Source organism: Polypterus senegalus, chromosome 6 (genome assembly GCF_016835505.1).
Source record: "Polypterus senegalus isolate Bchr_013 chromosome 6, ASM1683550v1, whole genome shotgun sequence".
Taxonomy (NCBI): Eukaryota; Metazoa; Chordata; class Cladistia; order Polypteriformes; family Polypteridae; genus Polypterus; species Polypterus senegalus.
Genome location: NC_053159.1, coordinates 128183773 through 128209491, shown reverse-complemented (window position 1 = coordinate 128209491; position 25719 = coordinate 128183773). Strand labels below are relative to the sequence as shown.

Sequence of the window (25719 nt, the reverse complement as noted above, 5' to 3'; positions counted from 1 at the left end):
TTTCTGTTTGATATAACTTTAACAGACACTTTATATACTATTATTTGTTAATTGTTTTGAAAAGTGCACTTGAACAACAACACCAATATTTGTTTGTAGAGCACATTTTTATACAAATGTTTCAGCCAAAGTGCTTTACAGGATGAAGAAAAAAGAGATTAAATATAAGAATAAAATTATGCAATATTAATTAACATAGAATAAAAGTAATAAAATCAAATAACTTGTACATACACTTCTGGAATCTGTATGTTATAATTGCTTCACTGGTTTTCGGTCCAGATACTTGACATCCATGGCCTAACACAAATTCCCTTAGGTATATGGGTCGTCACAAACATACAAGTTAATTTTCCTTGTTTTAACTGCATTTGGTGTTTTGTAGAGTGTTTCTGCAGGACTCTCTGGGGAAGCATTGCCATGCTACTTTTTATGTTTGATATGTTTCAATTGCAGCTCATCAGCCCGCAATGTTTCCTGCGACCCATCTAAACCCACTGAGAAAGGTTTAAAACAGAAGCTGGTGAAATTGATGGATTCTCATGTTGGACAGAAAGTTAAACTACACTACAGTGGAGGAGTATGGATCAGATTTAAACAGGTACCACTATAGGATTTGGAAACCAAAGGATTAAACTACAACATGTACGGTTGAGGGAGGGTAATAAGCTGGAGAGCTCTCACAGGACATGAAGCTGTTTACAGAATTATACTCCTAGGAGGCAAAATTTTAGATACTATGAACATTTTCATGAGGTAAAGGTTACAGCAATGAAAACTTACAGGGATCTGCTTACAGCTCTGTAATGTCTTTAGGACCCAAAAAGTTCTATTTTTAAGTATAATGACACGTCTTTTCTGGAAAAAGTCAACATTTTTGCCTTATGACTAATAATGATTTTAGAGTGTTTCTAATTAAGTTGCAGACCTTGTCCTGTTCCATAAACTTCCTGTTTCTCTTCATGCTAGCTGTGTTTTGCTACACTTAGCAGATGCCCAATTGATGGAGGGGCATTTCCTGTGACCTACTAAATAAATCCTTTTTTAAAGTGTTCTTGCATTCAAGTTTAGTATATTGTGAATAAAAATGTACTGCATTCTATATACTGGGAAAAACATTACAGTGTACATTAAATACACAAGATACATAAGAGGCATGCATTTTTATACAAGGCAGAAGTCTGGGCTGGCTTAAGAAGAGATCCATCAAAGTTACAAACAGATGATGTCAAGTCAGTTTACCAGCTCAAACTGGCAAAAATTCAGTGGTGTAACAGGCTAAATGACTTGTTACAGTCAAGCACTGTGGTGGATTTCTACACCTCTGTCCAAAGAAATGTACAACAATCTCAAAAATCAAGCATTCAAAATGTTCATTAAATTTTGGCAGAACTAACATCTTTGAGGAAACCTTTCAAGCTCAAAACACCACACATCTCCAAAAAGATCACTGATGAATATTAGCATCAGCTGCTGTGACTAGTAGTGACAATAATTAGAGAAACTGAGTTCCGTGACGAGCGGGAGGAGATAGAGCAAGGTAACTTTGGCTGTTTTGTTTATATCAAGGCCTATAAGAATAAATATGCCAATAGAATCCCATCTTTCTAAACCAGAAAAAATGACTCTGAAAAAACAAAAACAGATTAATTTCAATAAATTTTGTTAGCTGAATCATGAAAAGTATCAATCATCACTTTAAGTAGAAAAAGTACTTGCCTCTCCGTGGACAAAGGCAGTATTTTTTGCATGTATCTAAACAGACTGTGGTTAACATATACACACCAAATACCAAAGATCAAGAATTAATAGGAAAGGCTCTTACATTAATTCAAAAAATGGAACCTAACATTCACCCTCTTGTTTGTTAAAAGAGGCATAACAGTTCAAATTGATTTAATGAGAAACTAGATAAATGTTTCTACACAATAAATCGGTTAACATCATGTAAGTAATTAATCAAAATTATAAATGGTCAGTTAGTACTCCCACTTTCCCACTCTACTGTCTGGTCCTGTGAAAGACAGTAAACTGGCTCTTTATGCAGTTTACAAAAATGAAACACTAGAGGTATTCTGTGGTATCCATAGATGAGGCACACCAGGGCATCATTTGTCTAGATCCTCTTCGAGAACACCAACAGAATTTAATTTTAAGTATCAGAACCATCCATCATTTATTTACCTCTACTTTTATATGCATTACATTTTAACTGCTAGAAAAGTGTTAAGTACTAAACAGATGAATCTAAGAGATTTATAATTCATAGAGTTGTGACAGAATGAAGTCTATGACCTTTTCCTGAGATTTCTTGAACAATACTCTTTAGTGAGATTTTTTTTTTATGAGTAAGGAGTTTAAAATGCAAGAAAGTCATTAATCATAGCAAACGCTGAAAGTAAATAGTTAAACATTAATGTGTATACAGTATATTAACAATATCAAAATAATAAACCAACCTGAAAAACCCCACTGATAATAATTAAGTACTGTCATACCCGGATGGAGGTGGTACCCAGCCGGGATGCCCAAGAAGAAAGGAGGAGGGCTTGTGCCTCCTCCAGACCTCGAGGGGGTGACCGCCCTGGAGGCCTCAGGTAAACAGCTGGGAAGCTCAACCCTGTAGGGACCTGGGGTTACCGCCAGGGGGACCCCAATACCAGGAAGACCCTAGACCTTAGCACTTCCGCCACACCAGGAAGTGCTGGGGTGAAGAGAAAATGGGGACACCCGGAGAACTTCTGGGGAGACAGCTGGCACTTCCGCCACACTGGGGCCTGTCGGTGGGAGATTGCCGGGAACATACCTGGAGCACATCCGGGTGCTTATTTAAAGGGGCCGCCTCCCTGCGAGGGACAAGAGTCGGGTGGAAGATAGGACAAGGTCTGGAGTAGGAAGGAGGCGGCCTGAAGAAACAAGAAGAGAGAGAAGGCATTGTGTTGGCCTGGACTGAGGGGTATTGGGGCTGGTGAGCACTGACTTTTTAAAGAGATGAAAAATAAACGTGTGTTGGGTGACTTGAGTGTGTCTGCCTGTCTGTGTCCGGGGCAATGTTCACCGTACCTAAATACAGATATATAAGAAACCTGACGAAACATTAAGCACTAACAAAGAATGATTAACACTTACTATAAAATCCAAACACAGACCAGTACAACAGATGCAGATGATGGTGAAAAATTAACTTAGATCTTAAGTGAACAGCCTCCTAAATATTATGAAAAGCACTGTCCTACCACATTCCAGTTGTTACATAAAGATTTGAAGTGATTGGGAACAATCCCCAGACAAAGACATATTCCAACCAAGACAAAATCACACAAACAAGCCACCGCTTTGGGGGTTTAGCATTATAACGAAAAGATACTAGGTGATCGCAATTTTTTTACATCGTCTTATGGCTGCTTTTCAAACATAGCACCTCATTTGTTTCTTCCAAGCAATCCCCGCACAAATGTAAAGCTGCCCAATTGCATAGTACTCCTAGGGTTTCTGTGAGTTATATCACTGTTACAAAGCAGTCTCTTCCCAAAATGTAAGGAAACATATAGATATGACTCTTTAGTGTGGATGTCTGATCTTCATCTGAGAGGAAAAAATCCTTGGTGAAAGAAGCCATAGATGATAACATCACCTGTCCACATGAAGGCCCACAATCCAAGAGAATGACATATGGAATTATGTTACCTCTTTTTATGACACAGTATATATGGAGCTACCTGTTAAAGTATGAGCTTCTCTCTCTAACTCAAGGCTTGGAAACAGCAGAAGCTTTCAAGATGCAGCTCTGGCCTGGTGTTTCTATATCACCTTTCATCAAAGACATCATTTCAGAGCAAAAAGGTTGTTTTTCAAGCCTTCTGAGTCACAGGATTATACAGCAAGAAGTCAGGAGATGAACCTAGGACTAATATTCAATTTATTAGAAGATGAGAAGACAATGTCAGAATAGAAACAGAGCCGGGACAGTATTTTGCATCTTTACTAAAAGATTTAATAATGGAAGGACAAAACACACAAACATTAGAGAACAATATCACTTAGCTGGACTTTTAAAGATAGTTATAGTAACTGCCTGAATCAAATAGAATGTATGCAGCATATCAACAAAAGAAAAAATGCTGGTCCCATGGTGAGAAGAGAAATATGTGTAAGTTTCATTTTTTTGCTGAGTGGTATGCATGTAAATTGGTCAAAGAGTAAACATCTTTAAAGATAAGGGTAACTCTGAAATCTAGTGTTTGCTTTACCATTGAGACATTCATTTACACTGGAAGCTTACATCATTAAGTAAAGCTTTACAAAAATCACACCAGGTGGCTTATAATTGTGTCCACTAGAGCAGCAGAAGAAATGTGAAATAAAAACTTTAAAAAGTGGAAATAGTTTAATTGATGCAGTCTGTCAACTGCCTCTGTTGGGCACTACTAAATGGAACAATGCAGTCAAAGGGCAGAAAGCAGACATTTCATGCAGTCTTGTCAGAAAGTCCACAGGAAGGCATCTAATGTAATCTTCTGCGCTTTAAACAATGTTCTTTTCTTAATGAAGCTCTAAATACATGCACTGTAAACTCAGAAAAGTTTATATTGTGTGAAAAAAAGTGATTTTAATTCTGAGAACTGCTTACTAAAACTACTCCTACAAAATATAGAACTGTTTAACTAGCATTTAAATAATATGAAATGTATCATAAACTTTCACTCAAAAAGGCACAGAAAGACTCCTTCTGTTTCGAGTCCTGGGGCATATTCAATTGTATTCAAATCATTTATACTGCAACCAGTTCATTTGTGGTATATTCGCATAGGAGTTGTATGCATTATATACACTCACATTCATGAAAACGCCGTTCACGGTTTTGAAAGTAAATGGCATTTAATAAAACATTGCATATCATAATCATCAGTGGTAATTTTGCTGTCAGATATGACAAAGTAATATATTTTGCTTTGTGATAATGTAAATCTTATTCTGTTTTTGACATGTGAAATGCATTATTGTAATAAAGAATGGACGATACTGAATGTGTAGGGCACAGAAAACATATCTTGTTTAGGCCGTATTCATACACTGTGTTTGCAGAGACGTGCATTAGCACTGGTTCATTAGCTGTGAACCACCCAGTCTCACTGAGATTGCACAGGTGGTGAACCAGTTGAGGGCAGGAAAGGCTGCAGGGATATGCGATATCCAGGGAGAACTTCTCCAGGCAGGTGGTATGGGTGTCTTCCTGGCATTGTAAGGAATCTTTGCTTCCATGTGGGAGACTGCCGTCATCCCAACTGACTGGAAAACGGGACTTGTCGTCCCTATCTTGATAGGGAAGGATGATTGCCTGGATTGCGGCAACTACAGGGGGATAACACTGCTCTCGGTAAGGACCTTGTTAGGGTCATCCTCAATAGGATCCGTGATCACTTGCTCACCCACCAGTGTACTGGAGCAGTATGGTTTTACGCCTAAGAAGTCTACCATCGACCACATCCTGGCACTGACATTTCTCATGATGCGCAAACGCAAATATAGGGGCGTAGTTTCTTTGCAGTCTTTGTCGATTTTTGTAATTTGATCATGCTGCCCTGTGGGACATACTGAGGCTTTGTGGGATCCCCTCAACGTTTCTGAATATTATGGCCTGCCTGTACACTGGTGCTGCAAGTGCTCTGCAGAATGGAGGCAGAACCACTGTGTTTTTTCCCAGTTGATTCTGCATTTTGTCAGGGGTGTGTTCTTGCTCCTACTCTGTTCAATGCTTGCAAGGACTGGGTATTGTGAAAGGCTGTGGGGTCCAGTGGCTGTGGGGCATCTGTTGACAAAGAAAGATTCACTGATCTTGACTTTGTCAACGAAGCTGTAATCTTTGCAGAAAACCAAGATCCAGGCCTTAATGACCTCTTAGGCACAGCCATCAGCAGTGTGTCTGTCTGCGGAGAGAGTGTCGACCTTAATGAAAGGTTTACTTCCCTTGGTAGTGACATTCATGTCTCCGGTGACTCTATCTTTGAAGTCAGTAGACGGACTGGGAGAGCATGGGGAGGTCATGAGGTCAATGGAAAGGGGTATGTGGTGCTCCCAATACTGTATCTGTGCAAAAGGATGAAGGCCCAAGTCTTTAGAGTCCTAATGCTTCCTCTCTTGCTATATGGTTGCAAGATATGGACGCTATCCAGTGACCTAAGACCAAGACTGGATTCCTTTGGTACCGTGTCTCTTCAAAGAATCCTTGTGTACCGCTGGTTAGACTTTGTCAAATGAGCAGATGCTCATGGAGTCCCGAATTAGACATATTACCTGCATTGTGAGGAAGCGTCAGTTACAGCACTATGGCCATATGGTGCGATTCCCAGAGGGTGATCCTCCTCACAGGATTCTCACTGTTGAGGACCCGAGTGGCTGGACCAGGCCAAGGGGACGCCCACGTAACACCTGGCTGCAGCAGAGGGTCATTTCCGGAGCTGGACCATGTGTCTGCCTGGGGGGTTGCCAAGCAGGATCCCGAGCTGTTTTGTCATGTGGTGGGTGCGGCAACGTGCCATACCAGTGCATGCTCCCCAAAATGACCTGATCTGAATCCTTAAAAAGTATGAGATATATTGATGAGATTGGGTACATTCCTCTACGGTACTTGTTACATTCATGTGCTCAAACTCATCTACAGGAAATAGTATACAGTGCTGTGTGTCTTCCTGAAGGCAAAACACACTAACATACACTATGGTTTATTTCTTACGCATGTAAATTTTTTGTTAAATTCAATGTGCTTCTATGTATTGATATTAAATCAAATTTTATTTGTCACATACAAATATACACACAGTGAAATGGTTAGTTACAGAAGTTCAAGAAAAGTATAAAATTTTATATAAAAACACATAAAAACTTCTGGCTTGTAAAAGAGAGCTGCTGCTGTCAATCACAGATTTGTATGTGGCAGTTGGATGGTCAGATTTGCTCAGCTGCACTGCAGGTTTTTTAATTTAAGGGCACTAACATTCGAATAGAACAGATCCATCTTGTTCTTTCCACATGAATGGAACCTGCTAATTGAAGTTTGTTTGTTCTGATGCTCACCTATTTAAGCCACCAGCAATCTATAAGCCAGAATGATTTCACTCTTGGAAAGTTAGTGCAAAATGAGTCACTTCTGTGCCTGAGTTAATAAACATTAACCAGGATGATGCAACTCATCTCCCTAGGCAGTAATGTGGACAAATTCAGTTAATATTTCAATGACTGGATAACACATTTTAGTTTTAATTACAATGCGCTTGCTTTTAACCATTACACACTCACTCATTTCCAGTCCCATTCTTGCCTTTTCCACTCCATCTATCGTATTAGATTAAACCTGTCCAGCATTAAAATAGCATCTGAAGTAAGAAGTTTAAGCTGGTTCTCCACAGTAAACAAATGCCACAGGACTTGAACTCATAATGATTCATCGTGTGATGTAAAAGTTCATCCAAGTTATCAAAATTCCACATTTATGGAGGCAGGCCAGTTCTGAGTCTTTTCCACCTTACTTTTGTCCTTGCTTCGGATCTTTGCTTGAGAGTGTTGGCAATGAAAGTTACTTTTTAAGTAAAGTTAAACTTCAGTGCTGCCTTCATAAATTATGGAGAGGATTTACAAGTCTGGAAGTGAAAGGTGGGATAAATAAACAAGAACAGGAGGAAAAGAAGAAGCAGGACAGTGGTTAAGTAGCAAAAATCATGTAATGCTGAATCCATGAAGTACTGTATGCCATTGCAGTAGAGTCTCACACATTCTGGACAAATGGATTGTGTGTTTTACAGCAGCAGTCGAGAACAGGTTATAATTTATCTACAGCAAAACAGTAATTGAATCCATCAGTAAAACAAAAATTACAACTGGAATGGAGGTCGACATCCAACTAACAGAAGAAACCAAAGGCTCAAAGTCATTCATCTGGCCAGCGGAGTAAAAGATTAAATATGAGTTTAGCTCACCAACAAAAGGCACAAAAGCAACTGGAAACACTTTGATAATGATGAACTTTTCACTAAACAAATATTTAGTTTGTTCTCTTCCTGTCTGGGGTACATTTACAACATGTACAGCTTAGGTATTCCTGCCAGCAGTACAAACCTTACCTGCCAAAAATATATAGTTAACTTAGAGTTAGTCAGGAAAATACATGCTTAGGAGAACCACGTTTGGAACTTATAGAGCTCCCTTAAGTAACAAGATTGAAGAAAAAAATAGATGGGAGAAAAGAAACTGAAGGTTAAAAAATTGTTTTTTTTATGGAAGGATTTTTTATTTGAAGAAAACAAAATTTGATGAGAGGAAAAGCCTGGTGTTTGAAGCAGAGCTAGGTATTAGTAACTCGCAAGCAAGAGTCTCAGTCACTGTCAGTTGATGCAGTGTTTCAGTCAACTTGATGCTATGTTTACATGCTCTGTTTCAGTCTACTTGTCATTTGATTGTAATGTGTTGAATAACCAACACTGTTAGTATGGCACTGCATCTCCTTGTACCTCTTCTGGTGAGAGAGGTTTTTAGTCTTTAAAGCTGATTACATGTTATACTTGAGATCTATCACGTGCCAGGAGAGGCTTTTAGCACTAGCTCTAATTTAAATAGAGTTCAGTGTTCAAAGGTCTTTGTATCTGGAAGACATAGTGTTTTCATTTGATGTAGCCAAAACTTGTAAACATTAATTTTGAAAGTTACAGTAATACTGTTATGAGCAATTTATTTTCCATTATGTGCCCAAATTTATTTGTTAAATATTATGACATGCAAATTGTATTTATTTTTAATACCATATGCATCTTACATTTATTTTGCATTTTCTTTACTTTTTTACTTATTTAGATGTTTGTATTTTTTTCTATTTTCTCTATAAATGTTGTATTCATTATGCTGTTTTATTCATATATTCTATTTTTCATTAAATAAAAATAAAGGATTCATTAAACTCTTCCTGTCGGCCTTATTAATTTAAATATTGTGCTAAAATAATGGTAATAAATTTCACCGTGTTGGGACTTGGAAGAGGGTGAGTTGGAGCCTAGTGCCCACAGTCCCTAGAATCACCTCTGGTATGGAAGTACTGTACTTTGTTTCTAAATTAATCAAAATGCAGAAGACAAAACTATAGATTCAGATCCACTCAGAATAATGTTATGTACCATAAAATATCACATTGGAATATGCTGTTGCTTTTTTTTATTTTTCTAAACCTAGCAAGTGGTTTGCTGATCCCAAACTTGAAATAAGATAGGTCTCAAGAAAAAGAAAGAAGCATTTACGTAAAAATAATTACGACTGGGAAAATTATTAGGTGGGAAGTATATTGGCAGTGCTTGTGCTGCTGCCTTGTAACAAGTAGACTGGTGTTCAAGTCCCAGGTGGAGTTTGCATGTTCTCTTTGTGTTCACATGGGCTTCCTTTGGGTGCTCCGGTTTCTTCCCAAACTTAAGTCTATTAGGTGGATTGGCGATATTAAATTGGCCTTGATGTATGTGTTGTGTTGTGTATGTGTGTGTGTTTGTTCACCCAGAAATGGGCAGGATAAATGGGAGTAAAAATGGATGGAACATTAATAGAGTTGCACCTTCATTTTATATTTTACCTGGTCCTTGATATCTGTCCTGGGTGAATTGCTTATTGCCCATTATATCTAATTAGTGTATAAAAAGGTGAACTGTCCACAGATTGTTCTTGGGCAGGGACTCTTTTGCTATTTGGAACAGGCTCAAGTACACAACCCCCTACCCCCCAAACCCTACCGTGACCCTGTTAAGGGCAAAGTGGGTTTGAAAATGACTGACCAACTGACTAGTACATAAAAAAGAGAAATTAGCGGAATAGAGGAGGACTTAAACCAAACTTACTCATAGACTAATGATGAATGGTGGCACACTGGTTGGTAGTACTGCATTACAGCTTCAGAGACCTGCATTTTATTTCTTGATTAATCATTTTCAACATGTAGTTTGCACTTCTCTTCTATATGAATTTGCTCTGGGTACTCTAGTCTCTTCCAAAATCCCAAAGAATTGTGTGTTAATTATTTACTTTAGACTAACTTAATATGAGTGAGTGTGGGACTGAGCATTAATGAACCCTGTGATACAGACTGCTGCCCAGGTTGTTAGTAGCTTCTGCTTTGCAACTAATGAAAAAATAACTAGATTCTCTGTAGATTGACAGGCTAAAATTGTTTTATACACTTACAGGATTCCAAAAGTGATATCTATAATTTTTTTAACATACTGCATTTCGTATCAGTCAAGCTTATGGTCAGCACACTTCTATTATCTGCAATTATGATAACACGTACAGAACCAAAATGTCAACAAGATGAACTGAAAATGATGTTACAAAGCTAGAAATATCAGAAAGACAGCAGCTTAAAACATGAGCTTAATAAAGTGTACATTATCTGAATAAGTTCTTTAAAAGTTAATAATAACACTGGTCTGCACCAAAATCCTATATCGTCTTTACGAATTGTTATTATTTGTGTGAGAGTTATTTTACTGAAATTGAAAAGAAGTAAACACAAACACGCCGATCTATCCCACAGAAGTGCGCCCTGCGTCGCCCTCTCCCAGTCCTCCTGTCTGGACTCCAGCGCTGAGCTGCAGGCACATTCTGACAGAGAAGTTTTATTTATTCGTCTAAATGACTGTTGCAGGAACTGCCACATTTTAACTGGCAGTACTTGATAATAGAACAGATTAAGAAAACAGCTTTACCTCTTTCTACTTTTTAACTGCGCCGAGCTGTAAACAATGTGAAGATGAAACCGCCTTCAGCAGCAAGGGGTCGTGGCAACAAAGTAGATGTTGGGAGGTGCGGAATGTCAGGTTGCTCTGCTGGGTTGACAGCTTCGCAGTTTCGGGCAGCGTCCTCTCTTATTGCATTGTTTGTGACAATTCAAGTGCCATGTCGGCTCCTTGGACAGTGGAAATCTTTACGAATGACTGTAATCAGCGCCATCGAAGCATGACTCTCTTGGTAAATTGCGGTGCACAGCTACTTACTCTCCCTTAAGGTTAGTTCCGGTCACTAAAACCCCGCAACATTCAAGGTTGCTTTTGTGATGAATTCTTTTAAGAAGATAGAGGGTTTACATCAAAGAAGATGTACCGACCTCTTCATGTGAAGTATTGGACTTGGGAATTGTTTGGACCTTCTGCCCGTTAAGCATGGTTTCTCAGAATAATTTTTCTCTTAAATCACAGGCACATAGTGCATGGTTGTCAAGTAGGTAGTTTACCCGAAACCACTGCAGTAGCACTCAATGTATCTTAACTTCTTAAATGTTAATGTTTTACTGTTTAATAATTTATACACTTCTTATATATCATTCAAATTCTCTTATGGAAATGTTTTACTGTTTAATAATTTATACGCTTCTTATATGTTCTTCAAATTCTTTTATCAAAATGTTTTACTACAAAAAAACTAGATCTGTTTCTTTCTCTTTTTCTGCTCCCTGGTTCACTCTTGAACTTAAGGTTTTGAAAGCCAAAGGTCGGCAACTTGAAAGGTTGTATAAAAAATCTGGACTCTTTGTTCACAAAGAGATGTATAAAAACCATACACTATATTATAAGGACAATATTGCTCAAACCAAATCTAACTATTATACTCACATAATTTCTTCCAATAAAGGTAACACCAAGTCATTGTTTTCACTGCTTAATAATATCATACAATCCCTGGATTCTCAACCTTCTCACCTTTATTCAACTGATTTTTGCAATTCCTTTATGTCCTTTTTTAATGAAAAAATCCAGAGGATACACTAGCCTCTCGGTACGGATTCCTCCCGTACTACATTTGAATTTCATCCGCCTACTCACTCATGTTCCTACTTTCTCAGAAATCTCAGATTTTGTCTGTATGTTTAAGCCATCCACCTGTCAACTGCATCCCCTTTGCACAGTCCTGGTTAAAACCTGCCTCCCTTCTTTGGTTCCTCTTATTTCTGCTATAATTCATTTCTCTCTCACCACTGGAAATGTTCCTCCATCTTTTAAAACTGCTGCAATAACCCCAAATACTGAAAAAACCTGGTGTCGATCCTACTAATTTCAGTAATTTTTGTTCTATTTATAATGTACCCTTTATTTCCAAATTTTTTGAAAAAATAGTGGCCATTCAACTTCATTTTCATATATCTCAAAATAATCTGTATGAACAGTTCCAGTCTGGTTTTTGTCCCATCCACAGTCCAGAAACGGCACTTATAAAAATTACTAACAACCTCCTCCCTGGCAGGTGATTCTGGTTTAATCATTATTCTCATCCTTCTTGATCTGAGTGCAGCATTTGACAGTATTTGTCACACTACTTTTCTCAATAGATTATCTTTGATTGGCATAACCCACACTCCACTAGGTTGGCTCGGATCCTATCTTTTAGGCTGCACTCAGTTCATTCAGTTTAGAACTTTCACATCCCGACCCACCGCTGTTCGTCCCTCCCTCACTCCTCATACAACTTCTATCCTTGTTCATAGCCTTGTCACTTCTCATCTGGATTATTGCATTTCTCTTTATAAGCTTCAGATGGTCCAGAATTCAGCTTACCACATTATTACAAGAACCCCCTCTATTCACTATATCACTCCCGTCTTGCAGCAGCTTCACTGGTTTCCAGTTGTTCCGCATTGACTTCAAAATTCTCCTGTTAACATTTAAGGTTATCCTCAACCTTGGCACTGCGTATCTGTCCGACCTCCTCCATGTTGCCATTCTTTCCCGCTCCCTTAGATCCTCTTCTTCCATCCACTTGACTGTCCTCTTTATCTGTCTTACCACCATGGGGAGCAGAGCTGCTCCCCAGTTCTGAAACTCATTACCATGCAAACTTAGAAATATTGATTCATTTTCACTTTTCAAATCAAAACTTAAAACTCTAAGTCTATATCTGTTTAAGACTGCCTTTTCTCTTTAATTACAACTGCTTTGTCTGATTTTAATTTTTGTATTTTTAGTATTGCTTATAATGTGTGTTTTATCTATTGTTCGGTGTCCTTGAGTGTTTATGAATGCACTTACAAGTTAATAAAATGTATTATTATTATTTTATCTTGATTTTTAAAAACATTTATGATAACGTACCACATGAGATGTTAGTGGTTGAAACAGAACAAATGGCAGTTCAATGCACACTTCATTGATGGATGCAAAAATGGGTCAAACGCTAAAAAGCATAGGTTTATGATGAGAGGGATATATTTCTGAATTAAAAGTAGTGTCCCCCTGGGTTTTAGTGCTAGGGCCACTGCTCTTTTTAATTTATATAAATGACACAGATAAAAATATAAGGAACAAGCTGCTTAAGTTTGGAGGACATTTAACAAGATAAAGAGTGGATATCCCAGAATCATCAGAACCATTACAGATTACATTTGGGCAGAATTCAGACTGGTTAGATAAATGAAAAATGAAATTTAAGTAAAAGTAAAGCATTACATGTAGAAATTTAAGATTTAAATATGAATACACCACAAGTGGTAAACTGAAATTTGAAAATATATTTTTATACAAGGCTTGCTACTGTCTACATCCATTTAGAGTACAAAAGTTATTAAGAAGGCCAAAATAAAGCCTGGCTACACAGCACATTGTGCTGAGTTAAAAACAAGAGACGTTTTTCTTAAGTTATATAGCACACTACTGAGAGCTTTTCTGGAATTCTTTCCATAGTTCTGGTTTCCTCATAAAGATAAAAACAATACAAATGTCAACAAAAGACCAGATGGACTAATTTCGGGACTATGGCATATGGGCTACAAGGAAAAATTGAACATTTTCAGAACAAACAAACATAAAATAAGAGAAGACATGACTGAAGTGAGTAAAATTCTAAAATAAATTATTGCAGTGGATCCCAGCTGTTGTTTTTAATTAGTTTTTCAATAGGAACTTCCGTAAGATTAAAGCTACCGTAGATACTGTACTCGCGTATTAGTCGATCTTGCAGATAAGTCGAGTGTATTCTTTAGGCCGAAAATTACAAAATTTGTTATGACCCGCGTATAAGTCAAGGGTAAAACCTAGGTTTTTTCAAGGCCCGTTGTCTTAATAAGTACAGTCTTCTCACCAATACCTGCTACAGTTCGATTCCCCGGCATATCAAATGTCATTGGCGTTTCATCCATGTTACCACTGTTACTGAGATCAAAGTCATGCCTTTATCTTAGCTTGATAATAAATTTATGAAAGGAACTGACCTTTTCTTCTAGATCTTTCGGCAGCTTCTGCGCGATTTTTGTTCGCTGACGAAGGCACAGCCCATATCTGTTCATAAACCGCATACACCTGCCAGCTGATGCTTGAAATTCCAACAAAGGCTTATGTGGTGTTATGGGTCCACAGATCTCTTAGCAAAGGCCGTTTTAGTTTTTAAATAAATAATCACCGCGCTCGCGACTTAGCGAGCCGCAGGGCGATCTGCGGTGTGGGCGTTTCTCACCTAGTGCACAGGTGAGGGACTGCCCACATCCGTCATTGTTCCTGTGGGTAATGTGCTGCAGCTGCTATGTCCTCTCTGCATATAAAGAGAAGCGCAAGTCAGTTAGAGAGGAAGGAAAAACGGAGTAAAAAAAAAAAATAAAAAAGACGGAGGGGGCTGGAGAAAGCAGGAGAGAGAGAGGGTGTGCGAGTGGGCGAGCGAGCGAACGAGCACTCGCTGGAAGCTGTATGGTAGCCTGGGTGCTAGGCCGGGTTTTTAAAGGATTATTTTTCTATTTTTTTGATTTTTAAACCTCCACATTTGCTTTATGGATTATTTATTTAATGAAGAGTTCTTTCGAATCACTGCACTGTTTACTTTGAACACTGATTTTGATTGACTGTTTTAAATAAAAGCACTGTGCCATTACCCAAATTCTATGGAAAATTGTGTTGCCCCGCGGATAAGTCGACACTGTTTTTTTGAATGAATTTTAAGGCATAGATTTTTCGACTTATACACGAGTATCTACAGTAGTTAAATTTTACAAAAATGTTACAAAATTTTCCTTTATTCAGAGAACAATAAAAAAGTAGTGCAGTAGATGGTAGATGAGGACTTCTAAAACATGACTAGATGATAAAAACTAGATGTTATATGAAAAAGTTAGATAAATAAAACTTGACAATCTAAATTGGGGTGAATGTTCTTATGTTCTTATTATCCAGGCAGAATAAGGAAAGGCAAATCTGGGTCAAAGGGTCATTATAGTGGCATTACCAGTTTAGTAGAAATGTGAAATCAATTATATTAAGCATGTTAAAAATAAACCCATACTGGAACATACTCACCAGGCCTGTGGCTTTCGTTTCATTAACCCCTGACGCCTCCACTGTGAGTGTGGACTTAGATGGTAAGTAAGCTGTCGGCATACTTTTTCCATGGCACCTAATGAATCCCCCTCCTGCAAAAAATACAAATTGAAAATTCAGCCTATTAGTAAGTAATATGTGACCCAACTAAGTCACAAAGCACCTGAAAAAAGTCAATTATTCTACTGGCTGACTAAAGTAAAAACCTGATCGAGCCAGACATTATTACTGCTCAATTGCTTGATCTGTTGTCAGCTGTTCTCTTTATTCATGTATCTTTTACCATTTAGTGTTCTGTTGCTGTCTGATATAAATTCCATGCTGGAATTTTTATTTGTCTTGATTTTCTTGATCATGAATGTTATGACAGAATGATTTGAAGACTCGCATACATAGTATCAAAGGTTGGTTTGACTATTTTTCAACAATAGATGTAGAACAGAGCAGATAGAGACTTATATCAATGTATCTTCTTCCAGGTACAGTAGCTGCCAGGATAAAGAGGTGGTGCAAATTAGGTGTATTTTTTTCTCACACAAGTACCTAATATTTCTAATGAAACTGTACCATTATATAAACCAATTAAAGATGATAATATACTTATCACTAAAGGGGTGTGAAATGTCTGAATTTGTGCACTAACTGAAAACATTATCCAGCAGTTACAATTTTTGCCAGTTACTGAATGTCTAAAACTATCTAAGAAAGAGACGAGATAGCATATTGCGCATATTCTTATTTCTGTTTGACTTAAATAAATATTAAACTTCAGGATCTATATAAATATACAGTAGCAAAGGCAAATGTATTTAAACATTCAACATTTTTGATGTCACTAGAATAAAAAAAAATTGTGAATACATTAAAATCTTTTTAGCTAGATAAAAAAGACAGCTGACTTCAGCAATTAGTAATTAAATTCAATCCTGCAAAGTTTTCTTAGTTGAAAGACAGTCTGCCAGTAAGGTACAGCTAATTATTTTATACATTGAGATATTGCTTGTTTTAACAAATAATGATACTGAGTAGAAGATAATGAGCTACTCCATATCATTAGATAATGCTTACAACATATAATAACATCAGCAGAATCTACAGATGGATGGAAGAAGTCATCAATAGGATAGATTTTTGTGTTTATTGTGCTTTAATATCAGATATAGGTAATCACTGGTATCCATCAAACACAGATTCCTTATTACTTGCTCTGCTGTTTTCCTTTTTACCTTTTTATATGTTCTAACCAAAACCCAATTCATTGTTTTGGCATTATAAAGGGACAATATATTCAACCCTCTTTAAAAGTTTCTTAGATTATCCAAGCAGCCCCAATAAAGGAATAGGACAGGCATCCATAGATTGGGGGTCTTTGATTCTCCTTCAGTCACTCATAGATGTCCATGTACTGTGATTTGCCACTATAAAGATCCTAAAGGTAAACCTGCAATTAAAGAAATTTTGCTTTGATTTGTTAAATTTGTCTTAACTGAATGGAATGTTCTCTGTTTCTAATTAAAATCAATAAAAAATATTTAAAAAAAGAAATTTACTCTTAAGAGCATCCAGGTCTTCTGATGCTGTTAAGCAGTTACCAAAATAGTATAATACTGAGTTACATGAACATCACTACTTGGTTGGTAAAAATGTAAACTTTATTCCTACACTGCTAAACATCTAAATTAAGCATAAAAAATGCATAAAGTGTAAAACGCATAATGAATTTTTAAATTGTAATTATTGTAAAATCATGTGTTTTGTTGTATATATTGTTTTTCTGCAAATGAATAGCCTATTATGATGCCATTATTTTCCAAATTTAGAATGGTATTATATATTGTACTGTACTGAGGAAACTAGAATTAGAAGAAAGGTAAGGGCTGCTTATATCTGTGCAGAAAACCTGGCAATACTCTGATAAAAATACTCTATGTGTTCAACTTCAGCAATGAAATTAAGAAATATGGTTTTATAAATGTATAATCACATTTTCTCTGTAATATTTATAATTTTCACAAATGAACTGTCAATTTTGAAGACAAAGAATTTTTTAATGATGAAAAATGAACAAACAAACAGTAAATAGGTTTTCATCGGGCCACTTTTGTACAGAATATAGTGAAATTCTTACTTAAACAAGGTAATCAACATGCAATATGACTCCACTCTTTAGCACATAATGATCATCCCTCGAAACGTCTCTTTACTACTGATAAATTTATATTAAGTTACTTTATACCAAGTGTTGTATAAATGTGAAAAAGCATTACATTGAAAAACTGCATAGTCATATTTATATACAAAAAGAGATTCCTAACTGACTCTACCACTCATCAACAACTTTGAGACACTCAGAAGCTAACTTCTTCCTAGGTACAATGGCTGCAGGGCAGATTTTTAAAGATGGAAGTGCTAGATTAATGCTTTGTTCAATTGCTCACCTTACTACTTTTTACCTTTCTCCTTTGTTGTGTTTTGACCTTTTGTTTAGAATTTGTGGGCTTTTTATTAAGATTTCAAAGTTAGCTTTGTCATTAGGATTCTGTTTAGATTTTTGCATTTTATGGTTAATTATTTTGTCTTTGAAAAAACTTGTATTCCTTTCTAAGAATTACAGTATAATTTAATCAGGGCCACAATTCAGATGAAAATTGAACACACATAATATATTTCTTAATTTTAATACTTACTAGGGGGTCTCTGCCCCCTGCTCGCTACACTCACCAACCCCTGGGCAGGCGCTACGCACTAGCCACTTTGTGGATCTGCCGCTCGGGTATGGGGAAGTGAATGTACAATTTAAACAGATTGTTATTTTCATGGGAATTGTTACATATGCATAATAGAACTAACTACAGTGGTACCTTGGTATACGGCCTTAATCCGTTCCAGATCCTTGGATTTATATCAAACAGGACTTATACCAAACAAATTTTTCCCATAAGAAATAATGGGAAAATGATTAATTCGTTCCCATGAAAAAAAATCCTATTGTTATTGGCATATTATACATTGATGGGGTTGTATAAAATAATTTAAACACTGCTTAATACTAAAATACATAAATACAAAAGCAATTAGATGAAATAAATTAAAATGACTTGTCCGATAACAATGAGTTTAATTTTACTGCACAACAAAGGAGAGCATTACAGCTCTTCCAAAGGAGCCACTTCAGGCGATTGTGTAGCACTGCCGTTGTTCTTCTTCTGGCAGTCTTCAATCCAAATCCCTAAAGCAGATTCCATCCAGACTACTGCCTTATTACATCCACTTACAACTCGTTTTGCACCCTGGTTGAAAGGACACTGCGGCCATAGATCTTATATATCTTTCCTACTTTTTAAATAAAAAGAATCGTAGCCTTCAACAAATCCAAAACGTTTACCTTTTCGGCAATCATTAAAATCTTCCGTTTGCACTTGGGCACGGCCCCTGAAGCAGTAGCAGATCGTTTTGGAGCCATAATGAAGGGCTTGACTATGCACAAAGATAAACACAAAAGAGCACAACTCTTTACACAGCGAAACACGTTGAAGCTGAATGAGCGAGACGAGACTTTGTGGTTAACACTGCATTCAGCACGCAGGAACTTAACTGCGTGCTCTGATTGGTTAGCTTCTCAGTCAGGAGAACTTAACTGCGTGCTCTGATTGGTTAGCTTCTCAGTCATCCGCCAATAGCGTCCCTTGTATGAAATCAACTGGGCAAACCAACTGAGGAAGCATGTACAGGAGGTAAAAAGACACATTGTCTGCAGAACCCGCGAAGCAGCGAAAAATCCATGTTATATATTTAGTTATGCTTTCATATAAAATCCACGATAGAGTGAAGCTGCGAAAGTCGAAGCGCGATATAGCGAGGGATTACTGTACAGGTTAAAACTTGTCCCTTTTTTTTTTTTTTTGAAGGCGCGCGCCCGGTATACCACACGTGTTGTTCTAGCACACGAGTTGTATTCCAAACAAAGGTCGTATACCAAGCAAAATATTTCGTCTCTAAACAGGATGTATACCAAGTTGGACTTATTCCAAAGCAGATGTATACCGAGGTACCACTGTATTTAACATTACAATGAGTCATTTACCATAGTAAAACAATAAGTTGAAAGAAAATTATGTTTCATGTTGCGTTAGAGGTATTCGTCGCGTTATATGTTTTCGTTCTGTTTTTTCTTTGAAATTAACACGCAAATGCTTTTTAAACTTACACTTTTACTATAAAACTTCATTAAGAACAGTTTTTTAAATTTTTTTTCATCAATATTGCATTGAATTTTGATTCCGTGTTTGGACTTACATCATGACAATGCAACGTATAACTGCCCACAGGTGAATATCGTTTCTCTGTCTCTCTAATAAATAAACCGACTTTTTCTAATGTTTGTCCCTATGATTTTTTTTTTTTAATTTTTTTATTAATTGTATTGCAATCCATTCAAAGCAATCAAGTTTTTACAAAAAGAAAAATTGAGTTAAGAACAGATCGATCCCCACCCCTGAGAGAGACAGCAAGCCAAACAGAGTAAAATTTAAGGCTTGTAAACATACCTAAATTAATAAATTCTCTGCGCTTCATGAACTTATTTTAAAATATTACTGATCAGATCCTGCCATATTTTGAAAAAAGTCTGCACGGATCCTCTAACTTAGTGTTTGATTTTTTCCAATTTCAAATAATGTAACACATCGGTTTCCCACTGACTTAAAAGAGGAGAGTTTGGGTTTTTCCAGTTTATCAGAATAAGTCTGCGTGCCAAAAGTGTAGTGAATGCAATCACAATTTGTTTGTCTTCCTCCACTTTAAGCCCCTCTGGAAGAACCCCAAACACAGCCGTTAATGGGTTAGGAGGGATTGTGCGTCCAAGGCTGTCTGAGAGGTAATTCAGAATTTTTGTCCAGAATAATGTTGATTTGGTGCAGGCCCAGAACATGTGACCCAGTGAGGCTGGGACTTGGTTGCAACGTTCACAGGTTGGATCATGCCCTGGAAACATTTTGGAGAGTTTTAGTCGAGACAGATGTGCTCGATATATAATTTTAAGTTGTATAATTGTATGCTTTGCGCATATGGAGCTCAGTGAATTCTCTGCATTGCTACTTTCCACTCCTTTTCTGATATATTAATTGAGAGATCTTTTTCCCCATTGTCCTCTTGGATCTTTGAAAGGGAGGGATTGTAAAATGATTTTATATATTGTAGAGATGTAATCTAAGTCCTTGAGATAGTGTGAGATGAATTGTTGACCATCTATGCAAGTCTTGTTTAATTTTTTCCATGCAGACGGTGAAATTTTGTAGATATAGAGCTTTATGTTTACTTGTGATGTTTACCCCTAGGTATTTAAACTGTTCTGCAATGATAAAATTCTGAGACGAGATGTTTTGAAATTCTGTGAGTGCTGTTAAGACTGTAGGCACAGAGTTTTCTGGGTCCAATATATACAGTACCATATCATCTGCATATAATGAGATTTTCTCTTCCAGTCCTTCTCTGCTAATCCCCTTTATCTGATCAGTATTTCGACAATGTATTGCCAGTGGTTCAATGGCCCTATGATTTTTTTAATTGTCACAGCAAAAGCTATTCTAATGGGAAACCATAAACGTTTTAATGGGAATGGCATATCAAGATCTCTTTTGGTGTCTAATGTACTACATTATCATTCTTGTCGCCTGTTAAAACTTTACATGTCAGAATTGTTTGACCAATTTTTAATACAACTAATCTTGTCCTATTGCATAGCCCATCACTCAGACATAAAATACGCAATAACATTACAATACATCTTTCTTTCAACAGTAATTCGGCTGGTGGAAGACTGGACAGTGTTAACGATTGTAGATATTCTATGGGATATTGTAAATTGATGTTTTCATAATCACCACCAACTGTTTCAGCATAGTCTATTGATACGCATTTAACCAACTTGCTGTGTAACTGATCGACAATGTTCGCGTTAATTCATTTGACTTCATCGTTTCTTGTCCTAGGATTGCCCGTGTACTCATTTCTTCTGTTGATAAACCTTCGGGATGAAATTCTTCAATAAGATTTGGACATAATAAATCTTCTTTTATTAGGAACTTAAAGTGAGTAAAATGTATAAGAGCTGAGAGCGTAGGAAGTGTGTCTGACAAAAGCATTCACATGAATGAGAGGTGAGGGGACCATGGGCTTGGTTGAAAAATGGTTGAGAGGACGGCGGGATTAATACAGTGTACCAAATACCAATAAATAAATTATGGTAATGTACTGTTTGAATGCACTCACTAAAATGTCTATACTCTTTACAGCTTATAGAGTACACATATCTTCTGTTATATTTCGGTCTGGATTTTTATAATGTTTTATAATAAACATTGATTTAATGTAAAACCCACTGCATTAATTTTAAATGCTATGGGGTATATATTATACACAAACATTTTGAAGATTAAAATTTTATTGTTTGCTATGCTTTATGGTTATATGAAAAAAGAACTAAATAACGAGTTCATCCAAACCATCTGTCACCTTAGATAATGTTAACAGCACATAACATCATCCACAGAATCTATAGATGGTAAGGGGGAGTTATAAGTAGCATAGCTACATAACTACATAATAATCATTAATCTTAATCAATTGGTGATTCCTTTCAGTTTGATTCACTCTGTTATACAAGTATTAAAATCCTTAGAAATATAACTTTTAACAAATTTACATACACCTAATCGAAGCGTTTGTGTGTAATCACAATCCCAGAATATCACTGTCATTGATTTGTGGACATAAAAAAATTATAAAAAAGGGGAACTGCATCAGACTTCACACAAGGTCATAAATAAGGGACAGAGAGGGAGATTAGAAATTCTGTAACAAATGGCACAGGCTGAATAAAAAAGAAGCCTAAAATCACTTAAGGAACTGAATTAAATCTAAACGTTGAGGCCTGTTATCATTTTATTGCCTTTACTTTAACACTAGAATTACCAGAGCCTACGAAAAAACTCGTAATTCTGTCCCACCTTAAATCGCTTCTTAAATCCCTTCACGCCTCTCCGCCAGCGTCCTTTGTCCTCTAAATGTGCTGATAAAAAGAAGCTAGGAGCAGCCGGCTATTCCATCCCCCTACCAATTTAGAACGTGCACGAACTTCTCTCAGCTCATGCCTTGATTGAGTATCTGGGAGTGAAGTGGAGTTTTAGAGTGGAAATAATAGATTGTTATTTGGAACACACGCATTTCATGTCTGTTCTGTTTCTACAGTAATCTGTGTAAACACATTGTTAAAACAGAAACGTTTTTATATTCTACTAGTAGATGACAAAATGTAGGCATTAACTATATAATGTATGAAGCCTGAAGTCCAAATATCAAAGAAACATTTTCACAAAAGATACAAATATAACACAACAATTGCGCTTTTATTCAAAAATATAACTGCAGAAACAAAAAGCCGCCTTAACATGCGACATTGACACCCTTTTATTGTAACTTCCTCCATGGTGCAATCGAATCAGTTCCCGTCTGGAAATCAAAAGGTTGTGAGTTCGATCCTGCACCAGTCTGTTTTGAGAAGTAAACTGCTTTTAGTCTTACTACTTTTGAGTAAAAGCATACATTTGATTTCAGTCTGTAACAGCCGGTGCAGTTTATGATCCTTGTAAAGGTTAGCTTTTTTTTTTTAAATTCACTTTTCATTCTCTCAGTCGCGTTCAGAATCAATCCATACAACCCCATCTGACACGGCTGTTTTACATAAAGACGCGCTATAGCTCTGCAGTGTACCATGATGCATACTAACGCCCCACCCAAAAAGGGTTCTGACACACAGACACTGGTGAAGCTGCCTTCTTCGTATCTCACCGTCACTTGATTTTCTTTTTATTCAGTTTTATTGAGTGTTCCTGCCAGTCCCCGCATGTTGCTGTATGCTGTTTCTTTTGTACTCCAGGACATGCAGAGGAGAGAATGGTAAAGAGCAGTAACCGGCTATATGCAATCATCAGACACTCCCCATCTGCCTGTTGTTTTGTTATACTTTTACACCAACTTATGTTCCTGTGTTTGAGCATGCTCAAAAAATACACGTGTAATGCCATGAAAAGTGCACACAGACACTTAATTTCGTAAACAAAACAAGTGCACGTTTATTGAAGACTACCTGTATAACCGAAGAAAAAAGAAAGCAAGTTACAGTAGGCGATTGATACGACAGCTTGCATGGTGCAATGCTAAGAAGTGCTGATTTCCATTCCGTGCTATATAAAATCATCACATTCAAATATTAACAGTTCCCACATACCCAAGGACCGTCCTTCCTACATTTACGACACGTGTACTTGTTGCAGTGTACACACCTCTCTGTGCTATGGTTCCTATTACACTGAATGAGCACCTGACACTTTACTTTCTTCCCTGGGGGAAGGTCCCACATCAGAGAATTTCCAGTTCCTGTATAAATTCACACCCGATCTGACGCTGTTCGTTTTCAAATAATATTGCATTAGTGCGATGATATTTTCACCTATATTGTCTCTTTCTTTCAGGTGTGTAATAGAAACCACAGCATAGAGAGAAGTGTGTACATTGCTTCTTACAGGAAAAGGTGATGGAAAAAGTGCACTTGAATAAAAGTGTATATAAAAGTCAGACCTCAAACCAGTGTAATGTACACAATAATACATCATTTAAGAGTACTTCTGTTAGCAAGATATAAAACCAGCTAAAATTAAAAGGAAAACTGGGCTAGGTTATTGAGCTTTTTATTGTGGATCAAGGAGAAAAGATTTGACACAAGGGATTGTTAGATGACATTTTCAAAAAACAAAGCAGAAATCAGTTTTGTCTGTGACATCCTTATTTATCTGGAACTTACAGTCCTAAGGGTTTAATATGGAAGTTATTTTCTTTACAACAGCTTGATTGTTTAAAGGTCATCCCAGTTTGGTTATTGATAGTTCCCTGGAATCCATATTGGATTTGTAATATTACTCTATTCATCAAACTTTACTCATTTTCTCTTTAATACCTTTTTAGTTTGAAGTAAAAATGTAATTCATTACAGCTACATTATCGCTGTTAAAATCTTGCCCCATGTGGAAACACCATGCTGGAAAATAATATTTCATTCCAGCTAAGATGGTAAACACAATGACAATAGTAACAGGAAAGGAAAGCCCTTTCAGTCAAACCAGGTAGTACAAATGGAAATATGGACAGGAAACAGAGAGGAGACAGACTAGGAAATACATTTCAGCTAGAACTTAATCACAAAACTCTTCTCGGAAGTTCTCGAAAGACATCTTAAAGACCCGCGAGACAAAAAAGACTGGCCACAGAGAGTCTCGCGGGGACCATAAATATGAGACTTGGTGCCAAGAGATTGTCCCAGGGCAGTCTCGCGGGGATGTGGAACATAAGAATTCTTGTAAGACACACCCTTCTTATCAAATAAGAGCAAGGACAGCCAGCAAAAAATTCAGTCATGGAAAGTCACATGGCACACACAGATTCTGTGCTCTCAGCAAAGGAGAAAGAGCAGCGCGGAGAAAAGAAACCCAAGGCGCGATACATATGCAGAGAAAGGTACAGAATGCGAAAACAGTAACAGTCGAAAATATTGTAGCGTCCCAGTCAAGCTGAAACCTTTTTTGTTTTAAGTGACTGTTAGGTCTGATCGAGGAAGGGCAGAGTGCAGCCAGGAAGACTGATAGCTTGGTGCTGATTGATGCGGTAAGGGGTAGGTGAGACCCGTGGGAGGAGAGGTTGGAGAAGGTTCTAGAAAGTTGTGTTTGGGGTTACGCAGTCAGCGATTGTTAAATTAGAACTTTTGTGACTCTTTATTATGTCAGTTGCTACAGTATCAAAAAAAGATAGCACAGATCGCATTACCGCAAAACAAATGGAAATTAGTTAGTCAGAGAATTTCAAAAACGGGGTTTAACTCATATACATTTATTGGTTACTTTGCAAAAAAAATTATTAACTGCTGATGATGTGGATCGTGTTGTCTGTGCTGAAAATCCAGAGAAACCTATCCTAAATTATGGTAAAAAGTCATTAAACACAAGTCTCACAGACCTCATTTAAAAGATTCAGCATATTGGGACACGAAAGATTCCAAATATTGTTTTTACAGAAGTTCTGAAATAAAAGTGAAACTAATGAAAAAGTAACAATTCAAAGAAAAAAAAAATCTTACAAGTTTGTATCTGGAAAACCAAACGCGGGGGTTGGCGAGAGAAGCGAGCAGGAGGCGAAGCCTCCTAGTATATATATATGTGTGTGTGTATATATGTGTGTATGTGAAAGGTGATTTAAGTGACTTTGAACAGGACATGGTCTGAGTATTTCAGAAACTGCTGATCTACTGGAATTTTCATGCACAACCATCTCTACAGTTTAGAGAGAATTGTCC

At 37.0% G+C, this 25719-nt stretch overlaps 1 protein-coding gene across 2 annotated transcripts in view; it reads right to left on the bottom strand.

Annotated features, from left to right (window-relative positions):
- lrrc75a (leucine rich repeat containing 75A) overlaps positions 1 to 25719 on the bottom strand; it is a 263200-nt gene that overhangs the window by 66567 nt on the left and 170914 nt on the right. For both annotated transcript variants that reach the window (XM_039757141.1, XM_039757142.1), the window contains one exon: positions 15297 to 15409. In XM_039757141.1, coding sequence (XP_039613075.1) covers positions 15297 to 15409 — 113 coding nt within the window. The remainder of the gene's footprint in view (positions 1 to 15296; positions 15410 to 25719) is intronic.